Consider the following 24,298-nt stretch of genomic DNA (forward strand, 5'->3'; position numbering starts at 1 on the left):
AGGAATTCTGGCACCCAGTTCTGTGCTTGGACAGCTAGACCATCCCCTCCATGAAATAAACGGTGAGTCTCGGCCCATCTCCCAGTGGGCAGGCATCTGCATCACTGAAAATACAAATAACACCTCTCGATTCCCTTGTAGGCATGTTTAGTACAGAAGTCATGGACTGACTGAACCATGGAGATTGAACTCTCCTCTCACCCTGCTGGTCACACTGTTGAGGGACACTTATCCTGGTGCTACCTGGGCTGTACTTCTTCTGTGGACCATCAGTCTCCAGGACTATCAGTCCGGTAGATTTTCACCATCATGTTGTAGGAAAAGCAGATGTCCATACTGTCACTGTTAGCTCTACCTCTGATACTGTTCATTGAGGGAGGCTATAGACTCCTACAGAAAGTAGCAGGAGTGGACAAGGATGATCTTGCGGCTCTGTTCGTTCCTTACTGAAAGTTCCCAATGGCTGGTTGTCATAAGCATAATTCCTAATTCTGAACCTTAGAGTCCAAAATGTGGGTGCCTGCATGAAACCTCCAAGCTTAATTACCAGCTTGGATCTGATAGAGCTGCCACCAGCCAAAAATTTCCAGTGTTTGGCTCACTCTGGTCTCCCCAAAACCTTCCCTGGGGGACCCCAAGACTCAGATGCCCTGAGTCTTACCACAAAGGGAAATAACCCCCCTCCCCTTGTCTTCTCTTTACTTCCTCCCCAGGCTTCCCCTCCGTGGGTTATCCTGGAAGATTACTGTACTTAAACTCCTTGAATTACAAAACAGAGAGGGCAATTTACCTTCCCCCCTCCTTCTTTTTCCCCCTCCCAGTCTTTCCCTGAGAGAGACCGTAATCCTGGCACAGGGATTTCTATCCCCTAGAGCCTCACTTAGAAAAGAAAATCCAACAGGTTTTAAAAAGAAAAGCTTTATATAAAAAGAAAGAAAAGACATAAAAATGCTCTCTGTATCAAGATAACAATATACAGGGTCAATTGCTTAAAAGAAAAATATGAATAAACAGCCTTATTCAAAAAGAAATACAATTTAAACATCCCAGCAACTACACACATGTAAATACAAAAAAACAATAAAAGCCTATTGTTTTTCTACCTTTGTACTCACAACTTGGAAACTGAAGATTAGAAGCTTGAAGATAGAAAGATCCCTCTCATAGCCGAGAGACAGACAGGAGACACAGACAAAGGGACACAAACCCAAACATTCCCTCCGTGAGCTTTTAAAAATCTTGTTTCCTGATTGGTCCTCTGGTCAGCTGTTTGGTTCCCTTTGTTAACCCTTTACAGGTGAAAGAAACATTAACCCGTAGCTATCTGTTTATGACACTGGTGATGAGCAATTGCTCAGTATCCCTAAGGGGCTGGGTTCCATCTCGCCTCCCCTCCTGTTCAATGAGTGTATGGGGCTGTTGGGAGGGCTGATGGGGAGATGTGATGACACCCAGCTATATTTCCAGTTCATCTGATCCAGTCTGTGCTGTTGAAAGCCTTGCCCAGTGTCTGAGACCAGGGCATGGATGAGAGCTACATGTCTGAAGTCAATGCAGGTAAAACTGTGGTGGAGTTGGTTGGCAGAGGAAGTCCTTCTTTTGCTGGGTGTGTCTGCTAGGTGTGGTTAGTTTGCCGTCTGGAGTAATCATCGGTCCAGTGTTGCTGTTAGAGGCTGGTGGAGCTGCAGTGACCAAAATGGCTTTTTTCATCCTTGTTTGGCCTGGAGCATGCTATTGACATGGACTTTGCTACCGAAAGCCATGTCTTTGTCTCCTCCATATTACGCTGCTGCAACGTGGCCTACATAGGGAACTTTGTCAGACTGCGACGGTGGTCTATTTTGTTGGAAGTACGTGGCATAAGGGCTCCAGAGTCAGCATTGGCTGCCGCCTGTTGGCTTCCAGGGGCAGTCTGTGTTTACCTCCAAAGCCCCCTGAATAGCTTGGAACTTGTATGCTGCAGAGGCAGCTCCCTCCTTCTGTGGCATTGGGGGCTCTCAAGCTCAAACCCCCTTGGTATAGGAGAGAGGAGGCTAATTGATGGCAGAGTGTTCTCTGTAAGAAGCCCTCCACTTTGGAACGGACTCCTTGCTTTGGCTGAAATGGCTTGATCCTGCTGATTTTCAAGGCAGAGTACAAGACCCATCTGTCTCCCCAGGCTTTTGGGGCAGAGGTGGTGTCTGGAGTTCAGGATAGATGCATCTTGATGTCTGATCTGAGCCTAGATAAATACATTCACTTTAAATAAGAGAACTACATATTCAGAGCTCTGCAATGGAGACGCTGACCCCAGGCAGAGCCTGAAATGGAATCCTGAGGTGCCTCCAGCTCTGATGGAAGAAGAGCAGACCCAGCTGTTGGAGATGCCCAGACATTGACGTGTGATACTGAATACTCCCCAGCTAACGTCAGATGCTGCCTTCAAAACGGGAAAGAAAGAGCTCGGGGTGGCGGTGTAGGGGGGTTCCGTTTGATCCCAACTGGTGAATTAATTCTCAGGTTCTGGAACATGCCTGAAATGCCCACGCTCTACCTAGAACAGTTCTAAGAATTTGCAATTTTGCCCACAAATGGTTCTGTGTTGTAACTTAAGATGCAGCAAGGAGGACAAGCACGGGCTGTTGCTGTTAGAAATGTTGTTCGGATCAGTTTTATGGCCTAGGATGGATGTAGCTCTCTCCAGTGGTTTTTGGGAAAGCTCCAGTTTTTAGGGAAAGATTCATGGATTCAAAGTCTATTGCCGTTCCAAATATTAAACACTTTTAATCATCCTGATTAGCTCCAGCGGGTGTTGCAGGCATTTTGGGCCCATGTTTCCCTCAGAACAAATGTCCCAGATGCATCAATAAATCTGATAAAAGGTTAACGGGTCCCCAGGGCCCATGTGGACGATATACGGCTGGGGACCCAGCCAGGGTTTGCTGTTTTGCTGCTCCAACCAGTTGTTACAGAGAGGCTGCTGAAACGCTGAGTTAATGTGGAAAAATACTTTCGATCCAGGCAGCATCAGCCTGTAAAAAGATAATGCATTCATGCAGCTGAGCCTTTGGGTACGACAAACTGTGAGACTGTAAACTGTTCAGGCTAGGGACTGCATCTGTCCAAGGTGTAGCAGCTTTTGGGTGCTATTTTGCACTATAAATAACCTCACTGTGCATATTGTGTGCTCCCTGCTGTAGTTAGCCACGGGCGTAGTAAATCAGAGGCAGCTTCTCGGGTGTAGCCTGTCTGCAAACTGCTTTGAGTTCTAGCTGCTCCTTTTCCTTGTCCTCTGGAGCACCTCTCTAGAAATGGGCCAAACGCTCAAGAGATGTCTGTGCTTCACGGAAGGGCCATTCTGATTAGAATCAATTCTGTGGCTCTAGCACACTCTCTGCATTTCCCTGGTCACTGAGGTCAGTGGCAAGAAACTGGGATCTTTGCTGTCGAAGAGTTCAATCAGTGACTCCTGCTGCAAAACCCGGCTGCAATCTTCCCCAAGAGGCATGAGGAAGGGGGGCAGGGGTGCCAGGAACAGTATTGTGATGGCCCTGCTGATCTGTGAACTCCCCTCAACACCAGTAGGAGAAATTCTGTTAGCCTCTAGGAATCTGATAACCCTGTGACTGACCCAGAATAAAAGCCATGTTCAGAGGGGCACTTGGAAGGGAGGAAAGGGTCACCGCCCTCTCTGCTATCCTGCAGCTGTGGCAGCTTTCCAAGCACATAGCATGCTGTCTGTGCTTCTATTGCATCCTGCTCCCCGTATAGAGACCGCCCACGTGACCCTACACTTGGAACAGTCTTCTCCTGCAGCTCCTCTCTGAGACTCACAGATCTCCCTTTAAAATTCATTCCCCTTGCCACCCCCACGGGCCAACTTTGACTGTGACTGATGCCTCTCTCCCACCTCTGACTGTTTGGACTGTTGCTGTCCAAGCTAAACTGCAAGCTGCTTGGGGCAGGGACTGCTTCAGACTAAGTGCCGGCTTCAACACCGACTTATTCCATGTGTCATCACTTACCCCTGAACCTGCTGCCAGTCCTGTAGTCACATTCCTCTTCTTTCTATTACAACTTGCCTCTGGGGTCATAATTGTCTCAGTAAAATGCACCAGTTGAATCCGTGGGACTCGGGGAGGGAGGGGAAGGGAGAAATGACCCAACCACCCAAAGCACATCCATTGCCAGGTAGAAATGACACTCACTGCCCCACATTATGAAATCAGCTAATAAATGTGTCTTCAGTGTTAAACACAGATCATCAGCCGCTATCCATGGGAATGTTAGCAGCAGCAGAACACCTTGAATGACAAGCCTGGGCTATTCACACTGTTCTGTCACAGCCATAGACTGCGATAGCTTCCTCGGGCCCTGATCAAAGGCGAGTGCATGGAAACACTTTGCTTGATCCGGAGAATGCTTTTGACACAGTTAATTGTAGGATATTAATGAACAGAGTTGAGTGGCTGGGGTGCTTTGAAGCTCTAGCTGACGTTTCAGAGCCTGCCTGACTGAAAGGGCTCAGCAAAGTAGAGGTTTCAGTTAGTTGGGCTAATGATCACAGGGAGTGAACTGCACCTCAGGGGAGGGTGGCTTTTCCAGAGGGCTATGGAGCTGGTTTGTTATACTGTAGTTATAATGTGTCTGAGTCTCTTCTGCTTTCCTTGGTGTACATAACTCCATGGAAAGACCTCCTGCTCCCAGTTCTTCTTGTACACTAAGCTGCCTCTCTGCCGTGCCACCTGGAACCACTCCAAAGAAGAGGCTGTCACTCCCCACACCAGAGGGTCCCTCTACACCTTTTCCTGAGGTTGCTGCCATCTTAGAGGAGCAGCCAGTGTGAGTCAAGCCACCTCCTGCTCCTCTGCCGAGGTCCCATCTAGTCCAGCCCCGGGCCACTGCAGGTTTGGCCCCGACAGTCTTTTCTCCAGTCTGATTTTCAGTGACCTAAAGGATACAGCAGCCACCATTTCTCAGTATAATAGATCTCCAACTCCTTTGTGTCTCATTGGGGAGTGACCCAGTGTCAGCTGAAAGTAACCTGGCCAGCCTTGGAGATCTGATGTATAACCTAGCAGGAGTTATTTTACTTCCCCTTGGAACATAAGTGGGTTTCAGCTCCAAACAGAGTAGGAGTCATAGTGACCTCCTGCCTGAAGAGCCTTCTCTTGATTGTTGCTGGCCCCCGTCAGCTCACACATACCTCACCGAGCATGGCCCATGTCCTGCGGAGCAGTCCCGCCACCCGAAGCCCAGAGGGAGGACACTTTGGACCTGCTGGGACAGTGTTGTGTCTTGTGTCCTCCTTTGTAGTTTTCTTGTGGTGGGGAAAGATGGTGGATTGACAGTCCTGGAGACCGATGACCTCTATTTCTCCTCAGAGCAGGCACAGCATGGCTCTCCTTCCTCATCCCCTCAATGTGCCTTATCCATCCCCATGAGACCCAATCTCCTAGGGGACTTCAGCCTCAATGACCAACCAAATCCCTCCTAAAGATAACCCATCTTCTGGCAGGCATTTCAAGGGTCATTCACCCAGCAGTTAATGAGGATTTAAAAATGAAATTAACCAAGTTACAAGAGGGGACCATGTGTCTGTATTGAACATAGTGCCACTGTGAGCTTTGTACCACAAGAACCAGCTCTCCCCTTACATAATGTACAGCAGCAAGCTGTATGGTTCTCAGTAAATAGCAATAATCCGGTTTAATAGCAGCACCTATTAGCATTCACTATCCTGGAGATTTTGTGGTATGCCTTTCACATCGGCCACAAAACAGCCATTTGATGGGCACGTCTTGCCATCATTGCTGATCTGAGCTGGATTCTTTTTCATAATGATGATTTTTCTGCAAGCGTTTTCTGAGATGCCTCCGCTGTCCCAGATGGAATCGTCAGATGGCGGTGCAGAATTTATTACTGCTTCTGTTTCCTGTTCTCTCATTTGAGAGGGAGGAGGGGAAATGTCTCTTGGCTATGGTGAGACATCTCTTCATGCTCTTACAGTATCAGGGCATGTCTCCTCTTTGCAGTTCTCAGGCCCTGCCAGAGCACTGGGAGACATCTGAACAATCAAGGAGCATGGTCCAGATGGGATGGTGTTGATAAAATCCCATTGATAAGTCATGCCAGATGGGACTGGGCTAACGTGCAGTAACAGGGTACCATACAGTGATGGGTTACCATGTCCTGGCAAGATCAGCACTAGTAAGCCAAGGGTGAGAGGTGGGTTTTAAACCAGCCGCAGGCAAGGACAGGGGACTGGCCTGTTCAAGGATGCTTTTTGACCGTGTCTTGCTTTCCTTTGGCAGAGTGTCTTCTGGTTCATTCCAGACTGGACAGCTATTCCTGCCCTTTGGGACAGTTCCCCTGTGGCAACCTGTCTGTCTGTTTACCCCAGCTCCTGCACTGCAACGGAGAGAAGGACTGCAACAATGGAGCCGACGAAGAGAACTGCGGTAATCAGCTACCCTCACAGCCTGCCCTCTCTTTTCATTTCTCCTGGCCGCCAGACCAAAGGCAGATGCCCTGTAGTTAATAAACCAGATGGACCTGGAAATCCCAGATCCAGAACCACCAATATATTCACGGGGATTCTGGGAACATGAACACAGGGCGGACTTTAAGGGTCACTTATGGTTACCTGGCTGTCTTGCAGCTAACACCAAAGGTATAAACCTCTTAGTGGGAGAGTACAATTTCCTCTGACTTTCTAATAATGACAGAGATGTCTAGGTAAAGGGTTGTTAGACAGAGATCACCCCAGCCTTAAATGTAGGAATGTAAGACCCAGCAGAAAAGGAATATCCTGTCAGGACACAGTAGAGAGTCAAAGAGGCAGTGGGCAGGAACTAACGTAAACTAGAGATGGGCCGAAGTCACCAAACATGGGCCTGGATCCAGGTTTTGAACACCCCGTGTTTCAGGGGAGTCGGATCTAAGGTTTGGCTCCAATGGCAAGAACCAGCTTCAGTTCAGATTCTGAATTCCCTCCCTCCGAGTTCAGGGGTATTCTGAGCTAGGCGTTTGGTTCAGACCCAGCACTGATGTAAACGTCTCTCAAGCAAGCGGCGCGTGGTTCCTAGCGCTAAGATCAGGAATTAGAGTGGGGCTGGGCGAGCCTGGGGGAGGCTGGACATGAGGAGGAGCAGTGAGTGAGTCTGCTGTGAATAGAAGGGGGGCCAGACAAACCCGCATGACTTCTGCCTTCTCTTTTCTAGTGGATAATAGCGGGTGGCTGCAGATCTTGGATGACATGCAGCAGACCAAGAGCAGCAGAGCCACTGAGAAAGAGGAGACCCCAGTCTGTGGTGAGTACTTCCATTCCTGGGGCTGGCTTTGTATTCTCTCCACTTCTACTGTGTCTTCCCCAGCCTCCCCATGCTACTGCTCAAGCCCTCCTGTCTCCCCCACTTCCTCCCCTTTTGTGCTCTCTCTGCCCCCTTTCCTCTCTCATCATCCCTCTCTTTCACTCCCCTCTCTCACTCCCACCTGGAGTGGGATAGGGTTGTCCCTGCATGGCAAAGGTGCTACCTCATGACCCTGTGAGGTTTGAACCAGTTTTAAAGGTGGGATTCTGGGAAGTTGGTAAATCTCACCGTGGAGCCCCACCCAAAATTAAGACTGAGCTTTGCTCAGGTTTGGGGGAGTTCAGCTCACCCTCCCTCACTCCCACCTGGATGAATCTGCTTTTTTAGTCTTCCTGGTTCTGTCCAGGCCTGAATGTGCTGAAATACCCCAACCAAGGCAGGCCCTGCGAGATTCCCAGCCCAGACCTGAGAAGTTCAAGAAAGCATCTCTCTCTTTCTGTCTCCTCTCCCTACACACATCCTGCCTCTCCTCTCATCACCTCCTCCATTCTTCCACTGCTCCCGCATTGCTCTTTAGGAGTGTGTCTGCCGTCCCCTGCCACTTTGACCCCGACATATCCAGCCAGCCCTGACCCCTCTCTGTGCACCAGTTTGTCCTTTTATCTGCTCACCTGCCCAGCCATACACTGAGATCCTGTCTGTCTTCAGTCTCACTGTTTCCCTTGTGTGTGTCCCCAGTGCTCGACCGGTTCCCAAAGGAATGCCAGTGCTCGGGAAGGGCGATAGACTGCACCGGCCAGAACTTGCACACTGTCCCCTGGGTCTCCTCCAACGTGACAACGCTGTGAGTAACAGGGGACACCATGGGGTAAACGTGTCCCTTTCTTTGCAAAATTGGAGCCAGTGGGAAATTCGCCCTGGTGATTCCAATTTTTAGCCTATCTGACTGTGCTGCATTGCATCAATCATCAAGGGGGTAGTGCCACCTAGTGGTAAGGCGGCAGAGGAAGCTAGTTCCAAGGGTGATAATGCAGAGAAATTTATGTTATCTAGCAAACTGAGTCTGGGATTATCACAAGGAGACTTTTATCTCTTAGATTAAGGATGCCCCAGATGCTCAAATCTCAGCTTTTTCCTAATCCTCTATGATCAAACACAGGAGGCTGCATTCTAATGCTGGAGATGCTGCTGCCAGGTGCTCTGTGCCAATCAATCAGGCTAGAGAGGTCTAAGCCACTAACAGCTGGAGAGATGCTGGTAAACTGTGATCCTTTGGGCCAAAGCCCCAGGCTTTATTCCTCAGGTTAGCCTAACTGCAAAGTGTTTGCTGTGAAGGCAAGAAGATTTTGACATCAAACTGAATGAATTTCCCATCCATTTGTTTGTACTGAGTTGTTGTCTTTCCCTGACATTAAATAATGGACCCTCTGCATTTCTCTAGCCCCTTTCTTCCAAGGATGAATACACTGCAGGTATTACACAGCTCTACCAGGGGCTGTAAACCTTGCCTAAAAAATTGGCATGTCTGATATTTGGGGCCATGCAGCATTTTGGGGTCATGGCATCTGAGCGGCATTCACAGATGGCAGAATAAGCCTGGCTACTCAGTCTGAGCATGCAAACACCATTTGCATACAGGAACTGGGTTGGGGGGGGAGCACCCAAAACCCTCAGGTGTCAAAAATGATGCCAGCAATTCAAGAAGTGCTGTTTGCAAATGCGATCAGTAACGGATAGCAAAGAGCCACATGTCTCACACACGTCACTCAGATAAGATAGGAAGGGGGGACTTTACGTGGAGGGAGGCTAGTGGGAGTAAAGAGACCTGCATTTCTTAATTGTTCATAAAGTATTTCCTGATCCGTGGTCCCTGATTTTTCTTTCCACTCCTCCCTAGAGATCTGAAGACTAATAAAATCCACTCACTGTGGGACAACCAGTTTATCATGTACAGAAGTCTGGAGAAGCTGTGAGTACCACCCCCTCAGAGCGGCCGGATCATCGACAAGGGCGCAGGCGGGGCGGGGGAAGAGTAGCACATTTGCTGAGTCAGCAGCACCACATTTAAAAGGATAAGCCCCTATTATGCAGGGTCAATTTGGCTAGGCGAGAGATGATGACCTTGACTTCTTCAGCCTGGCAGGGGCCCAGTGACCTCAGAGGCTGTGGCTTTTCTCATTTTAATAATCCACCATCACACCTCTTGAGCGTTCGGCTTCAGAGTCAGAGGAGCTGAGAAAATGGGAGGGTTGGGTAAGCCCTTGTTTACAATTGTTCCTTAGTTAGTTATCACTGAGCCATGGTTGGCTGGCTCTGTCAGTGCTTCTATGTGGCCTGAGCCAGTGCCCACTGAAGTCAGTGGGTATCTGTCATAGATATCATCGGCCCTTCCTGCACTGCTTCCATTATAATGTGCTAAGTGGAGGGTGAGGAATCAAAGTGACCTTTTTGCTCACCTAACATGGGGTCTGGGAGGTTCAGAGTCCAGCATGGCTGTTAAATGAGAGAGGGGAAAACAGCAAATAGCTCTCTGTCCTGGAAGACTCCAGCACCTTTTCTACAAGTCATTTCACTTGGGTAAACAAGATATTTCCAGCCTAACACACTGGCAGGTTTATGATCTGAGATCACTCAGAAGCGATTTCGTTCTTTCAAGTTGGATCCCGGCCCTAGCGTCCTTGCTTGTAATAATAGTAGTGCCATGCTTGTCTCTAGTGCACCAGGATCTCAGAGCTGCTGTTAACCATTTCCAAGCATTTATTTGTTCTTTCATCTTCACGCCCCTCAGATGGGAAAACTGAGGCAGAGAACATGGAAGTGATTTTCCCAAAGTTGCGCAGAAAGTCTGTTAGCAGGGCCAGGACTCAAGCCCCCAACTCCTGACTGCCAGTCCTGTATTTTTTATCCATAAAAACATCTTCCCCTTCACTGTGGTCCATTCCCAGCGCTGGGATGGGAGTGCTGTACATTGCTGTGCAAGAAACTGTTTTATTTCTTAGTCCTGATCTCTCTGAGCGGTGGGCAGGGCTGCTAGCACTCTGTACTTCTGTGCAGAAGTGAAACAGGTTTTATTCATTCCTGGGGACGAGGAGGGGCTGGGAGCACTGTGGAAACCCTATTAACACTGAGATATTTCTGTTCTGTTTGTAAACAGCCTCTTACAGTACAACGAAATCCAGTCAATAATGCCCCATGCTTTTGCTGGACTTTTCAAGCTTAAAATGCTGTGAGTACAAGGTTTTTGTGTTGTGGGTCGCAGGGGAGAGGAGGCTATTGCCAGTCTCTGTGTTTCAGCCCTCTTAGCACAGAATGAATGCAGTCTGAATGCATGTGGTCTAGCAGCATATGTGGCTGAACCCACCATCCCCAGCAAGAACAATGTTTGAAATTAGAGCACCATGTTATGGGGGAGGGAGGACTTCTGGCTCTTACAAATGTTTCTCTCTCATGTTCCCCTCCCGCATCATTCATTCCAAATCAGGCTTGCCCCTGCAAAATGCAGATGACTTGAGGATATCTCCATTCACACCCCTAAAACAAAGCTGAGGGGAGCTGCTGGGGCGGGGAATGGATGATAAATAAAAACCAGTTTAACCAACAACATCAACTCACAGTCACTTTTCTTCTCTTCTCTTTAACGCTTCCAGGTTCCTGAGTCACAATAACATCACGGAGCTGAAGCCAAGAGTCTTCCAGGATCTGCATAATCTTGAATGGCTGTAAGTGCCTCTTTCCATTGGGTGGCCCCCAGGGGTCCAATGAGGAGTAAGGGGATGGAATTGAGTTTAAGGCCAGATTTGCCTGAATATCAGGGATAATACTCGAACAGTGGGATTCATTAGGCTAGGCAGTTGTCTCTCCCCACACCACACGATGTCATTGAGGCCAAAAGCTTAGCAAGATTCCTATGTGGATTAGACCTCTATAGGAATAAGGAGAACATCACAGTGATATCAGACAGGATTAAGCATATCAGAGATATAAACCCTTCCGCAGCAGGGCATAAAACAACCGGTAACCTATGGGGTTAGGAAGAAACATTTTCTCTGGGCAGGTTACTCCATAATTGCCCACAATGGGATTTCTTGCACATTCTGAAGCATCCATTGCTGGCTACTATTGGAGACAGGATACTGACCTAGATGACCAAATACTGGTCTGATCAGGCACGGCAGGGTATGTGGATATGCACATCTGGCTCCTCACAAAGACTTTGTGGCAGATTGGCACCCTGGACCACCCTGAGTGAGCTGCTCCTCAGGTTTTTTTCTAGGCTATTTAAGGGAGAGGTTGGCTGATCATGTGGCAAATTATGAGGATGGGACTCTGAAGTGCTGGGAAGTTCTATCTCCTATCACCCAGGCAGTTCTTCATCCGGTCTGTGGTGCTGCATCTGGAGCCCATACAGGGATCACTAGCAAAGTGGAACAATAATGTTTGCTTTGCAAGATGGCTGTCTTACTGAGCTTAGCTCAGCCTGGACAGAGAACTTCCCAGGTTCCCAGCCCTTCAGAGGTCCGTCCTCATCATTTGCCACATGATCAACCAACCTCTCCCTTAAATAGCCTAGAAAAAACCTGAGGAGCAGCTCACTCAATCAGCCACAAAATCTTTGGGGGAGCCGGATGTGCCTTTAAATCTCAAATTCCTCAAGTGGACTTTTAATTTATCATTTATTTTTGTGCAAAAGAAAAAAAATCCAGCAGCCCCCTGCTTGTGAAAGAAGCCAGACTCTGAACTCGGAGCAAGCACATTAGCCAGAATGGTCTGGGTGGAAATTCAAAGGGGTGGTCTATGTACTCATCTCCTCTGGCTTGGGTCGGGGCGGGGGCGGGGAGGGCGAAAATGGATGCGGGAGGGACCAGGCAGTGAAGGAGAGGAGAAAGCTGATGTTACTTGAATCTCTGCTGTCAAGGAGAAAGGGAAGAAACCACCTCTCACAGGGACAATTTAGAGCTAAACCTGTGAGACAATCTCTCTTTCCTAAACTAGTAGAGCCCCAACTATATTCCTGTGGAGTTGCCACTCCATCTAAAGTCTATTCTTCTGGGTCACCACCTTTCCCTCTTCTCATTCCAGAATACTGGATAACAACAGAATTGCCATGATCCTCCCAGCGACTTTTGTGGGGTTGAAATCTCTGTACTTTCTGTAAGTCTGGAGCCAGTCCTCTGGGCTCTCTGGGGGTCCCACTTCCAGAATGTCCTCGATGCTGCATCTTTCATTCCCATCCCCTAGGCCAGTGTTTCTCAATCATTTCAGGCTGGTGAGCCCTTACTTAAAGTGAACATTTTTCATGACCTCATTACATATACTATAAAAATAAGAGTGAAAAAATGTATCAGTGATAACACTCAGGATATACAATGTATGTGTATGTTTCAAGAGGTTGACAGAATATGTTACCTTGAAGGAAAAGGGAGTGTGGGGACCGGGAAAGCAGGATTTTCTTTGCTTTAGATCGGGATGGGCAAACTTTTTGGCCTGAGGGCCATATTGGGGTTGCAAAACTGTATGTAGGGCTGGGTAGGGAAGGCTGTGACTCCCCAAACAGCCTGGCCCCCACCCCTTATCTGCTCTCTCCCACTTCCCACCCCCTGACTGCTCCCCTCAAAATCCCTGACCCATCCCACCCCTCTGCTCCTTGTCCCGTGACCACCCACTCCCAGGACCCCCCCTGCCACTAACCATCCCCCTGGGACTCCACCTCCTATCTAACCCTGTCCCCTGACTGTCCCAACCCCTATCCACACCTCTGCCTCCTGACAGGCTCTCCGGGGCCCCCACATCTATCCAACCTTCCCTGTTCCCTGTCCCCTGACCGTCCCCCTGAGAGCCTCCGCCCCATCCAACTGCCCCCTGCTCCCTGTCCCCTGACCGTCCCCCTGAGAGCCTCCGCCCCATCCAACTGCCCCCTGCTCCCTGTCCCCTGACTGCCTCCCGGGACCCCACACCCCTTAGCCAGCCCCCCGGCCCCCTTACCATGCCGCTTAGAGCAGCATGTCTGGCAGCCACATCGCCCGGCCAGAGCTAGATACACGGCCGCTCTGCCCCGCAGGAGCACACCACTCTGCCGCCTGAGGGAGGGGGACAGCAGGGGAGGGGCCCGGGGCTAACCTCCCTGGCCGGGAGCTCAAGGGCCAGGCAGGACGGTCCTGTGGGCCAGATGTGGCCCATGGGCCATAGTTTGCCCATCTCTGCTTTAGATAGTACTAAAAGGTTCAATGTTTTGCGCTTGCTCTCCTCCCCCAATTGTTATTTGTGAGTGACTCCCTCCTCACAATGTTTGTGACCCCACTGGTTGAGAAGCACTGATCTATACTATTCCTTTCCCTTGCTGCACTGTATTTTAGGCCAAATCTTACCACTATTATTCTGTCCTAATGCAGGCGAATCTCCACTGGGAGTTTTGCTGGAATAAAGATCTCAGTGTCTGGCACTTAATTATAGGCAGAGCTGAGGGTGCCACCCAACACTTCACAGTGTATGACCATTTTCCTTTTCTTACAACTTTGCCAAACTTTAATGGTTTGTCTGAAATTTTCCATGCCAGGCATGTATCTCAGGCTGAATGTTTCAGCAAAAATGGTTCAGCCATTAATCAGAACAAGATTAGGGGGAAATGGTTTGTTTTGCCCATGTTAAAAAATATTTCTACAACCATTTTGTTGAGAAGCTCTAGCACCTCTGTGCTCTGAAGCAGAGACTTGACATTTGGCAGGGATGTGTCTTTTGTTGTTCTTGGGAAAAACTACTCACATTTGGCCAAGTTATAAACCTCTGAAAAATCCAAGTTCCCACCTGTTTGGTAGAGCCTTGCTAGAGTTGAGGAGCTACATTCTCTGAAGCTGCTGTCTGCAGCAAGCATGCTCCAGCCAGACTGAGCCTGCCTTTCCCTGCAATTGCTATGAGTTGCCTGTGCAACCTGATTTTGGCCCTCTTGCATGCATGCATTAGGATACGGTCTGTCATTACATGAGCATATACCATTATTTCCACAGGAACCCTGCTGAAGATAATCTTATCTATAAACTGTGGTTATCTGTGTCAGTACCCTAAAGGAAATGAGTGAAACTAACAGCAACCACTAATATCTGTGCAATGGATTGGCTCAATGACCTGTGATCTCTGGACACAGGGGGTGTGATTGCCTACTACCATGGGAGCCATTGGAGAGCTGTCTATGACAGACAGACTGTAAGGACAGGCCTAGTGACCTGTTGCCGGTACTGTATTAAGCATAGATGGGTAACTGCATTTCAGGCTCAGAGGCTTTAGTGACTGTGCCAGGAATGCAGTGCCAATCCCACTTGTGTACTGAGCACATGTACTAGGCATTAATATAGGTTTTCTTATTGCTTCCCAACCAGGTACATGCTGAACAACTCCCTGAGTAGCATGCCTAACACTTCCGTATGTGCAGAGATGCCAAAACTCAGCTGGCTGTGAGTACCTGCCCTGGTGTGGAGATCTGGTGCCTAAATTGGCAGAGGCTGTGGCGTTGGGTTAGCCAGAGTAAGGCACAGGCACCTCAGCCCACCCCTGTCAGTGGCATTCTTGTGAGCAGGTTGGGTGGGGTTATTCCCAGTGCAGGCTAGGGGCGAGGAGAAGCAACTGTGTCTCTTGGTTGTGTCTCTCTCTCCTGTGTCTTCTCTGCAGGGAAGCAGGGTAGATGCGATCAGAGCAGGGGTTAGCTTGAGATGATTTGGCTGGACTGGAAGGGCAGAGAGGAGAGGGCTGCAGCAGGCGAGAGACAAGCAAAGGTGTTTTAACAGAGGGGAGCGAGGGGACAGGGTGGATATTAGAGAGGAAGCAATGAAAGACCATAGTGAGAGCATGTGTCAGAGAAAGGAAACAAAAGAGGATAGGGAGGTCATGAGCCTGGGAGATGAGGGGATAGTGGAGTTTTTGACAGGGATACAGAAAGCAGGACCAGGATCTTTGGGGTCAGTTCTCACACCGCTGCCAGGCAGCTGGGCTCAGGAGCTCTGCTCTCACGGGTGGCATCGGGACAGACTCCCTTCTGTCCAGGGAGAAGCAACAATTTGTCTGGCCGAGGACATGTAGGTTGAAGGGGGATCAATAAGGTGAAGGATTGCTATCCACAGAAACCCAGCTACTGCTCTTTCTCTAGGGAGCTGGAAGGAAATCAGATCCATGATCTGAGGAGCTCAGTGTTCCAGGAATGCACCACCTTCACTGTACTGTGAGTACCAACCCTCCTCTGGCTGTACACTAAGGCATGGGGGGGAAAGTGGGATCTGGCGTGGCTATGGAGTCACACCTTCAACCCTCACCTGCACAGGGGAAATCACCAGGGACTCCATCTATCAGCTGGGTCATGCTATGAATTGGGTGTAACACCAGCGATCTTGGGCCAGGTTCTCAGTTAGTATAAATCGGTGCAGTTCCAATGACTTCAATAGAGCTAGGCCGCTTTGTCCCTGCTGCAGATCTGGCATCTTGAATCCATTTTATGGCACACAACCTATGTTTATAAACAGCAACAATAGAGACAATTTTGTGGTATTTTAAATATCGGTTGTACATCTGCATTTATACTTGGTAATAGGGTCCAGAGATTTCACCTCTAGTTGACTGCTTTGACATCTGCTCAGGTTAGTAATAAGCAAAAGCCATTGATGGCCATTTGGTGACCAACGAGACGTGAGCTGGTGAGGCTAACACCTGTCCACATCACCAGGGGCGGCTCTAGCTTTTTTGCCATCCCAAGCACAACAGGCAGGCTGCCTTCGGCAGCTTGCCTGCGGGAGGTCCGCCAGTTCCGCAGCTTTGGCGGCTTGCCTGTGGGAGGTTCCTGGTCCCCCAGCTTCGGCGGCTTGCCTGCAGGAGGTCCCTGGTCCTGCAGCTTCAGCAGCTTGCCTGCGGGAGGTTCCTGGTCCCCCAGCTTCGGCAGCTTGCCTGCGGGAGGTCCGCCAGTCCCGCGGCTTCGGCGGCTTGCCTGCAGAAGGTCCGCCAGTCCCGCGGCTTCAGCAGCTTGCCTGCGGGAGGTCCGCCAGTCCCGTGGCTTCAGCGGCTTGCCTGCAGGAGGTCCGCCAGTCCCGCGGCTTCGGCGGCTTGCCTGCAGGAGGTCCGCCAGTCCTGCGGCTTCAGCGGCTTGCCTGTGGGAGGTTCGCCAGTCCTCGGCTTTGGCGTACCCGCTGCTGAATTGCTGCCAAATCCATGGACCTGCCGCAGGCAAGCCGCCGCAAGCTGCCTGACTGCTGCCCTCACAGGGACCAGCAGGGCACCCCCCCACGGCTTGTCGCCTGGAGCCCTGGTGCCTGAAGCTGCCGCTGCACATCACAAACCATGGAGAGTGAGCTAATACCCTTGGAGCAGAGGCTAAGGCAGAGGGTGGTATGTGCACAGCGCTCACCTTTCTGCTTCTCATGCTGTAGCTGCTGTGTGGGCAAAGCAATTAGCTCTCCACCCAGAACTTTTCACTAGCACTAAAATCCCTTTTACATTCAGCTTTCAAAGAAGAAAAATATAAAGCCTGTCTAGTATGTTCTCAGCCTATTAAACACCTGCCAGTTCTTTTTTTGTCCCTCGTCCCTAAAGCCTATTTTTGGTCAATTTCATATCTGGCCTGCAGTGTTTGTTTACAGCGTCAAGCTATAGTGCTGGTGCTTTCCAGGAGCTCACAAAGCCAAGGAATTCTCCCAGAGAAGATGCAGCCCTGTCCTAGAGTCTAGTTTTCCTAAACATGATGTTGGTATATTTCCCAGAAGACTCAGCCTCTGGAGCCCTGCAAGATAAGGCTAATAAACTTGCATGGCCTGTATGTGTTATTCATATACACAAGCTACAAATTGTCCATGGGACAGTGGCATGAAAGGAAGAAATGAAATGTGCAGTCAAGCCTGTCCTCCCAAAGTGAGGAGTGATTATTATCCAGGGCACTGGGACTGCATCACTGGATCCTTTCCCAAAGCTGTCAGATTGGAGTAGGTGAGTAAATCCCAGGCTTATCTGAACAGTAGCTCATAGTGGCTTTGGCAAGATCGCCTCCTGTATCCTTAGAAAGATTTCCTCGTTCCCCAGGCTGTGTTAACAACGGTATAAGTCCCATTACTTTTAGCTTGATGCACCCAGTTACTTGTTCACCTGGCAAGGGATTTGGGAGGCTAAAATAATTAATCATAGAGCCCTGGCTATTGGAGATGGCAAAGGCCCATTAGGTCAGCTGGGCTAATGAACAGAGGGCTGTTCGCTCTTCACTCATGAAGGTTTGTGAAACACTTTGAGCGGCTCAGATAAAGGAGCAGTGTGGGCCTAAGGCAGCATTTCAGAAGTGCTGATTGTCCTCTACAGTCACTGAGCGCTGCAGGTGCTCTGAAAATCAGCCCATTTTTAATTAGTTAATTTTAATTAACTTTAGGTACCCACATGGGAAAAATGTTGGCCCTGAATTTTAGAAGTTGTTAGGCCTGCAGTATTGGGGATTGGTCCTGCTTTGAGCACAGGGTTGGATTAGATGACCTCCTGAGATCCCTTCCAATCCTAATATTCTATTATTCTAACACAGCCAGTGTGTGTGTGAGCTGCTGTTGTGATGGTACAAACAAACCAGGTACCGTCTCGGTCTGCACACGGGACAAAAGTTAAGCACGCCTGAGCAGTAATCAAGGACTGCAATGTGCAAAATACTGTTCTAACTAGTGCCATTATTATTATCCCAGTTCTCATCTGAAACACTTGGGCTCTGTTGCAGCCTGAGTTGTCAAAGAGCTAATTTCCAAAAGCATTTTCATAGGCAAGGAAACATTCCAATTGATGCATTTCATCCTCATTTTCTGAGTGATTCCAGGTGTTTCCAAATGCCTCAGTACAGGGGACTGGAGTAGAAGAGCCCTCAAGGTCCCGCCAGCTGTACAGTGCTATGTTTCTATGAAACCTTGTAATTCTGAGCTTTCCCAGACCCTCTGGGAACAACCCTGCAACTGATGGAGCATTGGCGGCACATTCAGTACCCAGGAGTTCTGCCTCATCGGAGTTCCTGCTCTGTCTGTGTATGGAGCCCAGACTCTGCCCCTGTATGCTCCTGCCCCGTCTGGAGCTGCGGGTCAGCTCCCTGGCACTGAGGGACTGTCTACACTGCAACTAGACACCTGTGGCTGGCCCATGCCAGCTGACTTGGGCTCACGTGGCTCGGGCTAAGAGTAGCCATTTCAGTGTAGCCATTCGGGTGGTGCATGGTCTCTAGGACTCTCTGAAGTGGGAGGATCCAAGAAGAGCCTGAACATCTACACTGCAATTAAACAGCCCCTTAGCCCGGCCTCGCCAGCCCCTGAAACAGGCCAGCCGGGGGTGTCTGCTTGCAGTCTAGACATACTCTAAGTGAGCCTGATGGCTTTGTAGCGTGTGTGCAGTGTGGGAACCCCAAAGCAGGGAGCAGTACAGTCTCCACTGAAGTAACGTCCTTCCAGCACTTCACTTGCCTTGCTGGGTCCTGGCCCGTCTTTGGCATGCAGCTTTGGAGCATGGCGCTTCGTATTTCCCTGCCCTCTATAACCCATTTGTGGGCACTGCCAACATCTATTACTCCCAGGGCATCTGTGGGCAAGTAAGAAGTGAGCAGCCATTAACAAATGGACTGAGATGGAGGCTCATGCGTGTGTCGCACGGGGGCTGGACTGCAGACCGAAGACTCATTTGTATTTTGCAGTGATTTCCAGGGGACGTTGTCAATGATTCAGCCTCAGCTCCCCCACCCTTGGTACCTTCTCAAAGGAACGAATGCTTTGGAAGGACCTATTTTCAGCCACAGGAAGGTGACACGGTCTGTACGGCTCACAGAGGAGACCACTAGACATTTTATCTCAAGAGGCTGAACCCTGTGTTCCCTTAGCAAGAACTCTCCCTGCCCCATGCTGCCAAAGAGGGGAGGAGAGTGAGTGGCTTCCTCCCCACAATGCAATGCATCCTTCAAGCCAAGCAACCAAGCACTTTTGGCTTTGATCAGGAATGTGTTTCTAAGAAGAGTTGTGTCAGCGTTATGGAAACATAAGCCGGGGCAAGACAGGAGGCATAAACACGCCCTCCAATGACACCAGCACAAGTGACAGCTTTACGAGGAGATGAAACAGACAAGAAGAGGCTAATACGCGGAGTGGTGTGGGACAGCAGGAAGAACTTCCCCAGCCCTCCTTCCCTCATTCTGTCTTCTCTCTAAAACTATCCCAGCCTAGCTGAGGTCTGGTAATAGTGAGGATCTGATAACTAAGCAGTGGGGGTGGGTATTCCTAGATTAAATGTTTGGCAATGACGTGAGCCTCTCCCAATGCAATATTCCCATCCATTCCCCATGGGTGGGTATTTAATTATGGCAGCCACAGCCTGGGCTGAAGAATACCTTCCATAGACAATAAAGACACACACACATCCAGGGCAGGACCTCCTGTACCACAGCTCCCAGCCTGGGGAGCTGAGCTCCATAGTTCAGCTAGTAAAAGGAGTAGCTGATATATAGGTACAAGGCGTCTGGAAATATCCTCCATGTGGCAAGGGCAGCAGCAGTTCTAGTTCCTTGCCAGAACCATGGACAAATGTTCAGGGCTTTAGGAAGTTGTCTGAGCATGTTGTTCAGTATTATCCCTCTCAATTTTCCACTGAGGACCTGGGGGGTTCAAATCCAGAGATGGCACAGAAACTCCCTCCAAACTGCCACCTCCATAAGTGACACAACCTGTGGCTTGTGTGGCTGCACTGGAAAACCATGGTTCATTCAATACTGGATACGGATGTTCATACCAAAGGTGCCCAAATCACAGACCATGGACCTCCTGAGTTCTGAATTTGGCTTGGAGCTTTGTGTAGTGTTGGGTTGGACTGTCAGCTCTGTTTGGTTCACACTCCGACAGATTCTTACAGACTCATCTGATTCTGTGTTTAGTTGTGAGCTGTCCCTGAGCCCCACAGTTCAACCCTGGAGCTGCTCTTCCCCAAATATAAGTGCTTGGATGTGGAGTTTGGGTCCATGTGAGTGTATCAGTAGGACTGGCACAAGTTTAGCCAGTAAACATGTGCTACATAAGGAACAGAGCAGGCCTGAGTGCGAGGCCTCAAACAAGCCTCTCAGAATTCCAGCGTTAAGATCTCCTTCATGCCATACTCAGTTCTAAGGTCATCAGAGTCCCCGGAAGTAACTGGGAAATGAAGGGCTGCTTTTCACCAGAGCTTCTCTCTCCTTCTTCAGGATTTTGCGCAGAAACAAGATCAAATGGATCCAGGAAGGGGCATTTTCCAAACTGAACAGACTGGTGGAGCTGTAAGTATTGCTGCTGATTTGCCCAGATGCAGTGCTCCTCCTCCACCCCTAGTGGTCAACGGCATGTCAGTAGTTGTTGTCATTGTGTCACTGTCTTGATTGTGATCATTCGCTTATGGTCCCTTGGGAGGATCTATTCATCCTCCCTTGGTGAATAGTTTCCTGATACTTGGATGCTTGGCTGCTCCACCTACAGGTAGCTTTTTAATAACCTCTTCTACATCTATTTGATGCTTATGAAAGTGGAACACTGATGTTGCTGGATATAGTGCTGGTAGGTGGGTCCAAGCTTCCCCTTCTCCCAGCTCTGCTGATGCTCTTCAGTCCTGATCAGCAGCACCCTTTCCTGTTCCTGTCCTGCACCCCGACACAAGCTGGGCAATATCAGCATATTCATAAATGATCTGGAAAATGAGGTGCAAAGTTTGCAGATGATACAAAATTACTCAAGATAGTTAAGTCTGTGAAGATTTCCAAAGGGATCTCAGAAAACTGGGTGACTGGCTGATGAAATTCAGTGTTGATAAGTGCAAAGTAATGTGCATTGGAAAGCATAATTCCAACTGTACATACAAAATCATGGGGTCTAAATAAGCTGTTACTACACAAGAAAGAGATCTTGGAGTCATAGTGAATAATTCTCTGAAAACATCTGCTTAATGTGCAGCAGCAGTCTAAAAAGCCAACAGAATGTTAGGCCCCATTAGGAAAGGGATAGATAAGACAGAAAATATCATAATGCCTTTATATAAATCCATTGTACGCCCACACTTAGAATACTGCGTGCAGTTTGGGTCACCCTATCTCAAAAAATATATTGGAAAGAATTTGGAAAAAATACAGCGAAGGGCAACAAAAATTATTAGGGGTAAGGAACAGCTTCCGCATGAAGAGAGATTACAAAGACTGGGATTGTTCAATTTAGAAAAGAGACAACTAAGGGAGGAATATGATGGAGTTCTATAAAATCATGAATGGTGTAGAGAAAGTGACTAAGGAAGTGTTATTTATCCCTTCACAGAACACAAGCACCAGGGTCACCCAATTAAATTAATAGGCAGCAGGTTTATAACAAACATAAGGAAGTATTTCTTCATGCAGCACACAGTCAGCCTGTGGAACTTGTTGCCAGGGAATGTTGTGAAGGTGCAAAGTATAACTGGGTGGAAAAAAAAATTAGATAAGTTCATGGCGAATAGATCCATTAATGGCTGTTAGCTAAAATTACCAGTAATGCAATCCCATGCTCTGGGTGTCATTAAGTCTTTGCCAAAAGAGGGGACAGTATGAGAAAGGATGCATCCGACGAAGTGGGTATTCACCCACGAAAGCACATGCTCCAAAACGTCTGTTAGTCTATAAGGTGCCACAGGATTCTTTGCTGCTTTTATGAGAAAGGATGGATCACTTGCTAATTTCCCTGTTCTGTTCATTCCCTCTGAAGAATCTGGCATTGGCCTCCAGTGGAAGACAGGATACTGGGCTAGATGGACCATTGGTCTGACCCAGGATGGCCTTTCTTATGTTATGTTCTAATGTACCACAAGCCTAACCAGCAGCACAGCCTGCTATTCCAGTCCTGGGCTCCCCACTTAGCTCTGCCAAGCACCTCCCCCCTAATCTGCATGACTTCTGCTATGCTTCGCCTGCCCCCAGTCTCACCCATTTACACAGAGTTCTGCGAGTACCTGAACAGGGACAGACGTGCAACGTTCAGTTACTCCAGCTCTGAGCCATTCTTGGGGCTATCATCTGCTACCCAATTGTAACAGCTTTATGATGTGTGTGCATATAGCGTCCCTCCCACACCCCTGCTGAACCCCAACAACCAGCTGTCTGAAATCTTGCTTCTGTTTGCACAGTGACCTGTCGTACAATAGACTGGAGAAACTTCCACCATCTTTATTCAGTAACCTGCATGACCTCCAGCAACTGTGAGTACTGTATTGGAGCACCCCAAGACTTAATCTGAGCCGACCCTCTGGCATTTGTTACCATAAAGGATCTTCAAGGGGTACCACAGACAGCAGCATAGGCAGCCAGCTGTCCATGAGGGGTGCACAGAGTGCAGCTTTAGGGGGGCCACCTGGCTCAGGGAATCATTAATGGGCTGTGACCAGGGGCCCAGTGGGGGCCAGCTGTGGTCACTCAATTAGGGTGAACTACAAAGAATGGGGCAGACAATCCCCATAAAGCTGGTGGACAGTCCAATACTTAGATTTACTGAGCCAGCCTAAATCAGCTTCTTTATTACCTCACTGGTTACTCAGAAGTCCAAACAACACAGTTCCCTTAAAGTGATCCAGCCTCAGGCCTCCATCCAGGTACCTAAGTCAAATATGATGAAAATTTCTGTAAATCTTATTGCATCACATAAAAGAAAAGGTTCTACCAATCCCAAAGGATCGGACACATTACTTCTCAGACTATTGAATATTCCAAATCTTGTCCAAATACACACAACAGCCAATTCTTATTAACAAAGCTAAAACGTATTAAAAAAACAAAAGAGAGAGAGAGAGAATGGTTTAAAGATCAATATACATAGACACGAGTTCAATTCATTGCGATTCAGATTCATAGCAGAGATAGTGAGCTTTGTAGTTGCAAGTTATAGTCCAGAGTCATTGCAGGATGTTCCAGTTTAGGACTGGGATCTCAGTCCTTTTGCCTAAGCTCCCCTGTATGAAGCCTCAAGCAGATCTGAGATGACAGAACCAGGACTCAAGGATCTTTTATACAATTTCATCAGGGGCGGCTCTATGTTTTTTGCTGCCCCAAGCACGGCAGTCAGGCAGCCTTCGGCGGCACGCCTGCGAGCAGTCGGCTGGTCACATGGATTCAGTGGCATTTCTGCGGGTGATCTGCCGGTCCTGCACCTTCGGCGTACCCTCTGCCAAATTGCCACCGAAGCCGCGGGACCGGCAGACCTCCTGCAGGCATGCCGCCGAACACTGTCTGACTGGTGCCCTCCCAGCAACTGGAAGGCCTCCCCGTGCTATTTGCCACCCCAGGCATGGGCTTGCTGCGCTAGTGCATGGAGTCACCCCTGAATTTCATGTCCTCTTTGTCAAATTGGGAGTTCCTCCGGGAACAAAAGGTAATTAGGATGATTTTGAAGGAGGTTTATCGCTGGTACTTAGCTATAGAATTAACATAGGGCAATTTGCTTGTTCCTCCACCATTCACAGTACATTTCAAAGAGAGATGAATACTGAGATTTCCCCATGTTTACAATTCATTTAAATGCTAGGGTGTTCTTTTGATCTCTGGACTATCAGAATACAGCATAGACAGTGCCTGTTGATTACATTGTGGACCCTACTCATACATATGTAAATACACAAAAACACAAACATTATCTCCCCACATGTCTTTTGAGGGTTATTTATTTTGCAGGATGTTTAACGTTCAGGCCATGCGTCACATGGGCTAACCAACCTTTTGCTTCTGAGTCATCGGGTCAAATCCAACCCAGATAAGTAGCACCCGCAATAGCTGCCAGTTGTATGTTGGCTTAATTGAAAGGAAACAGTGGTCTGGGCCCACAGCACTGCTTGGCCCTGTTCTGGCAGCTTCAGCAGAGGAACAATAATAATAGGATCCAGCCCTTATCTAGTGCTGATCATCAGTCCACTAGACTGTCTGCCTTTCCAGGCACAGTGCAGTCCCTCAGACTTGCAGGTGGTCTCCCTAGGTTGACCGTGCCAGTCACAGCCAGTACGTAACAGCG

At 48.9% G+C, this 24,298-nt stretch overlaps 1 protein-coding gene across 1 annotated transcript in view; it reads left to right on the forward strand.

Annotated features, from left to right (window-relative positions):
• LOC116839072 (relaxin receptor 1-like) overlaps positions 1 to 24,298 on the forward strand; it is a 41,845-nt gene that overhangs the window by 8,262 nt on the left and 9,285 nt on the right. Inside the window, exons 2-12 of the mRNA XM_032804726.2 lie at positions 6,294 to 6,440; positions 7,203 to 7,292; positions 8,031 to 8,136; positions 9,190 to 9,261; positions 10,447 to 10,518; positions 10,940 to 11,011; positions 12,372 to 12,443; positions 14,663 to 14,737; positions 15,427 to 15,498; positions 20,494 to 20,565; positions 22,428 to 22,499. Coding sequence (XP_032660617.1) covers positions 6,294 to 6,440; positions 7,203 to 7,292; positions 8,031 to 8,136; positions 9,190 to 9,261; positions 10,447 to 10,518; positions 10,940 to 11,011; positions 12,372 to 12,443; positions 14,663 to 14,737; positions 15,427 to 15,498; positions 20,494 to 20,565; positions 22,428 to 22,499 — 922 coding nt within the window. The remainder of the gene's footprint in view (positions 1 to 6,293; positions 6,441 to 7,202; positions 7,293 to 8,030; positions 8,137 to 9,189; positions 9,262 to 10,446; positions 10,519 to 10,939; positions 11,012 to 12,371; positions 12,444 to 14,662; positions 14,738 to 15,426; positions 15,499 to 20,493; positions 20,566 to 22,427; positions 22,500 to 24,298) is intronic.

Source organism: Chelonoidis abingdonii, chromosome 8 (genome assembly GCF_003597395.2).
Source record: "Chelonoidis abingdonii isolate Lonesome George chromosome 8, CheloAbing_2.0, whole genome shotgun sequence".
Taxonomy (NCBI): domain Eukaryota; kingdom Metazoa; phylum Chordata; order Testudines; family Testudinidae; genus Chelonoidis; species Chelonoidis abingdonii.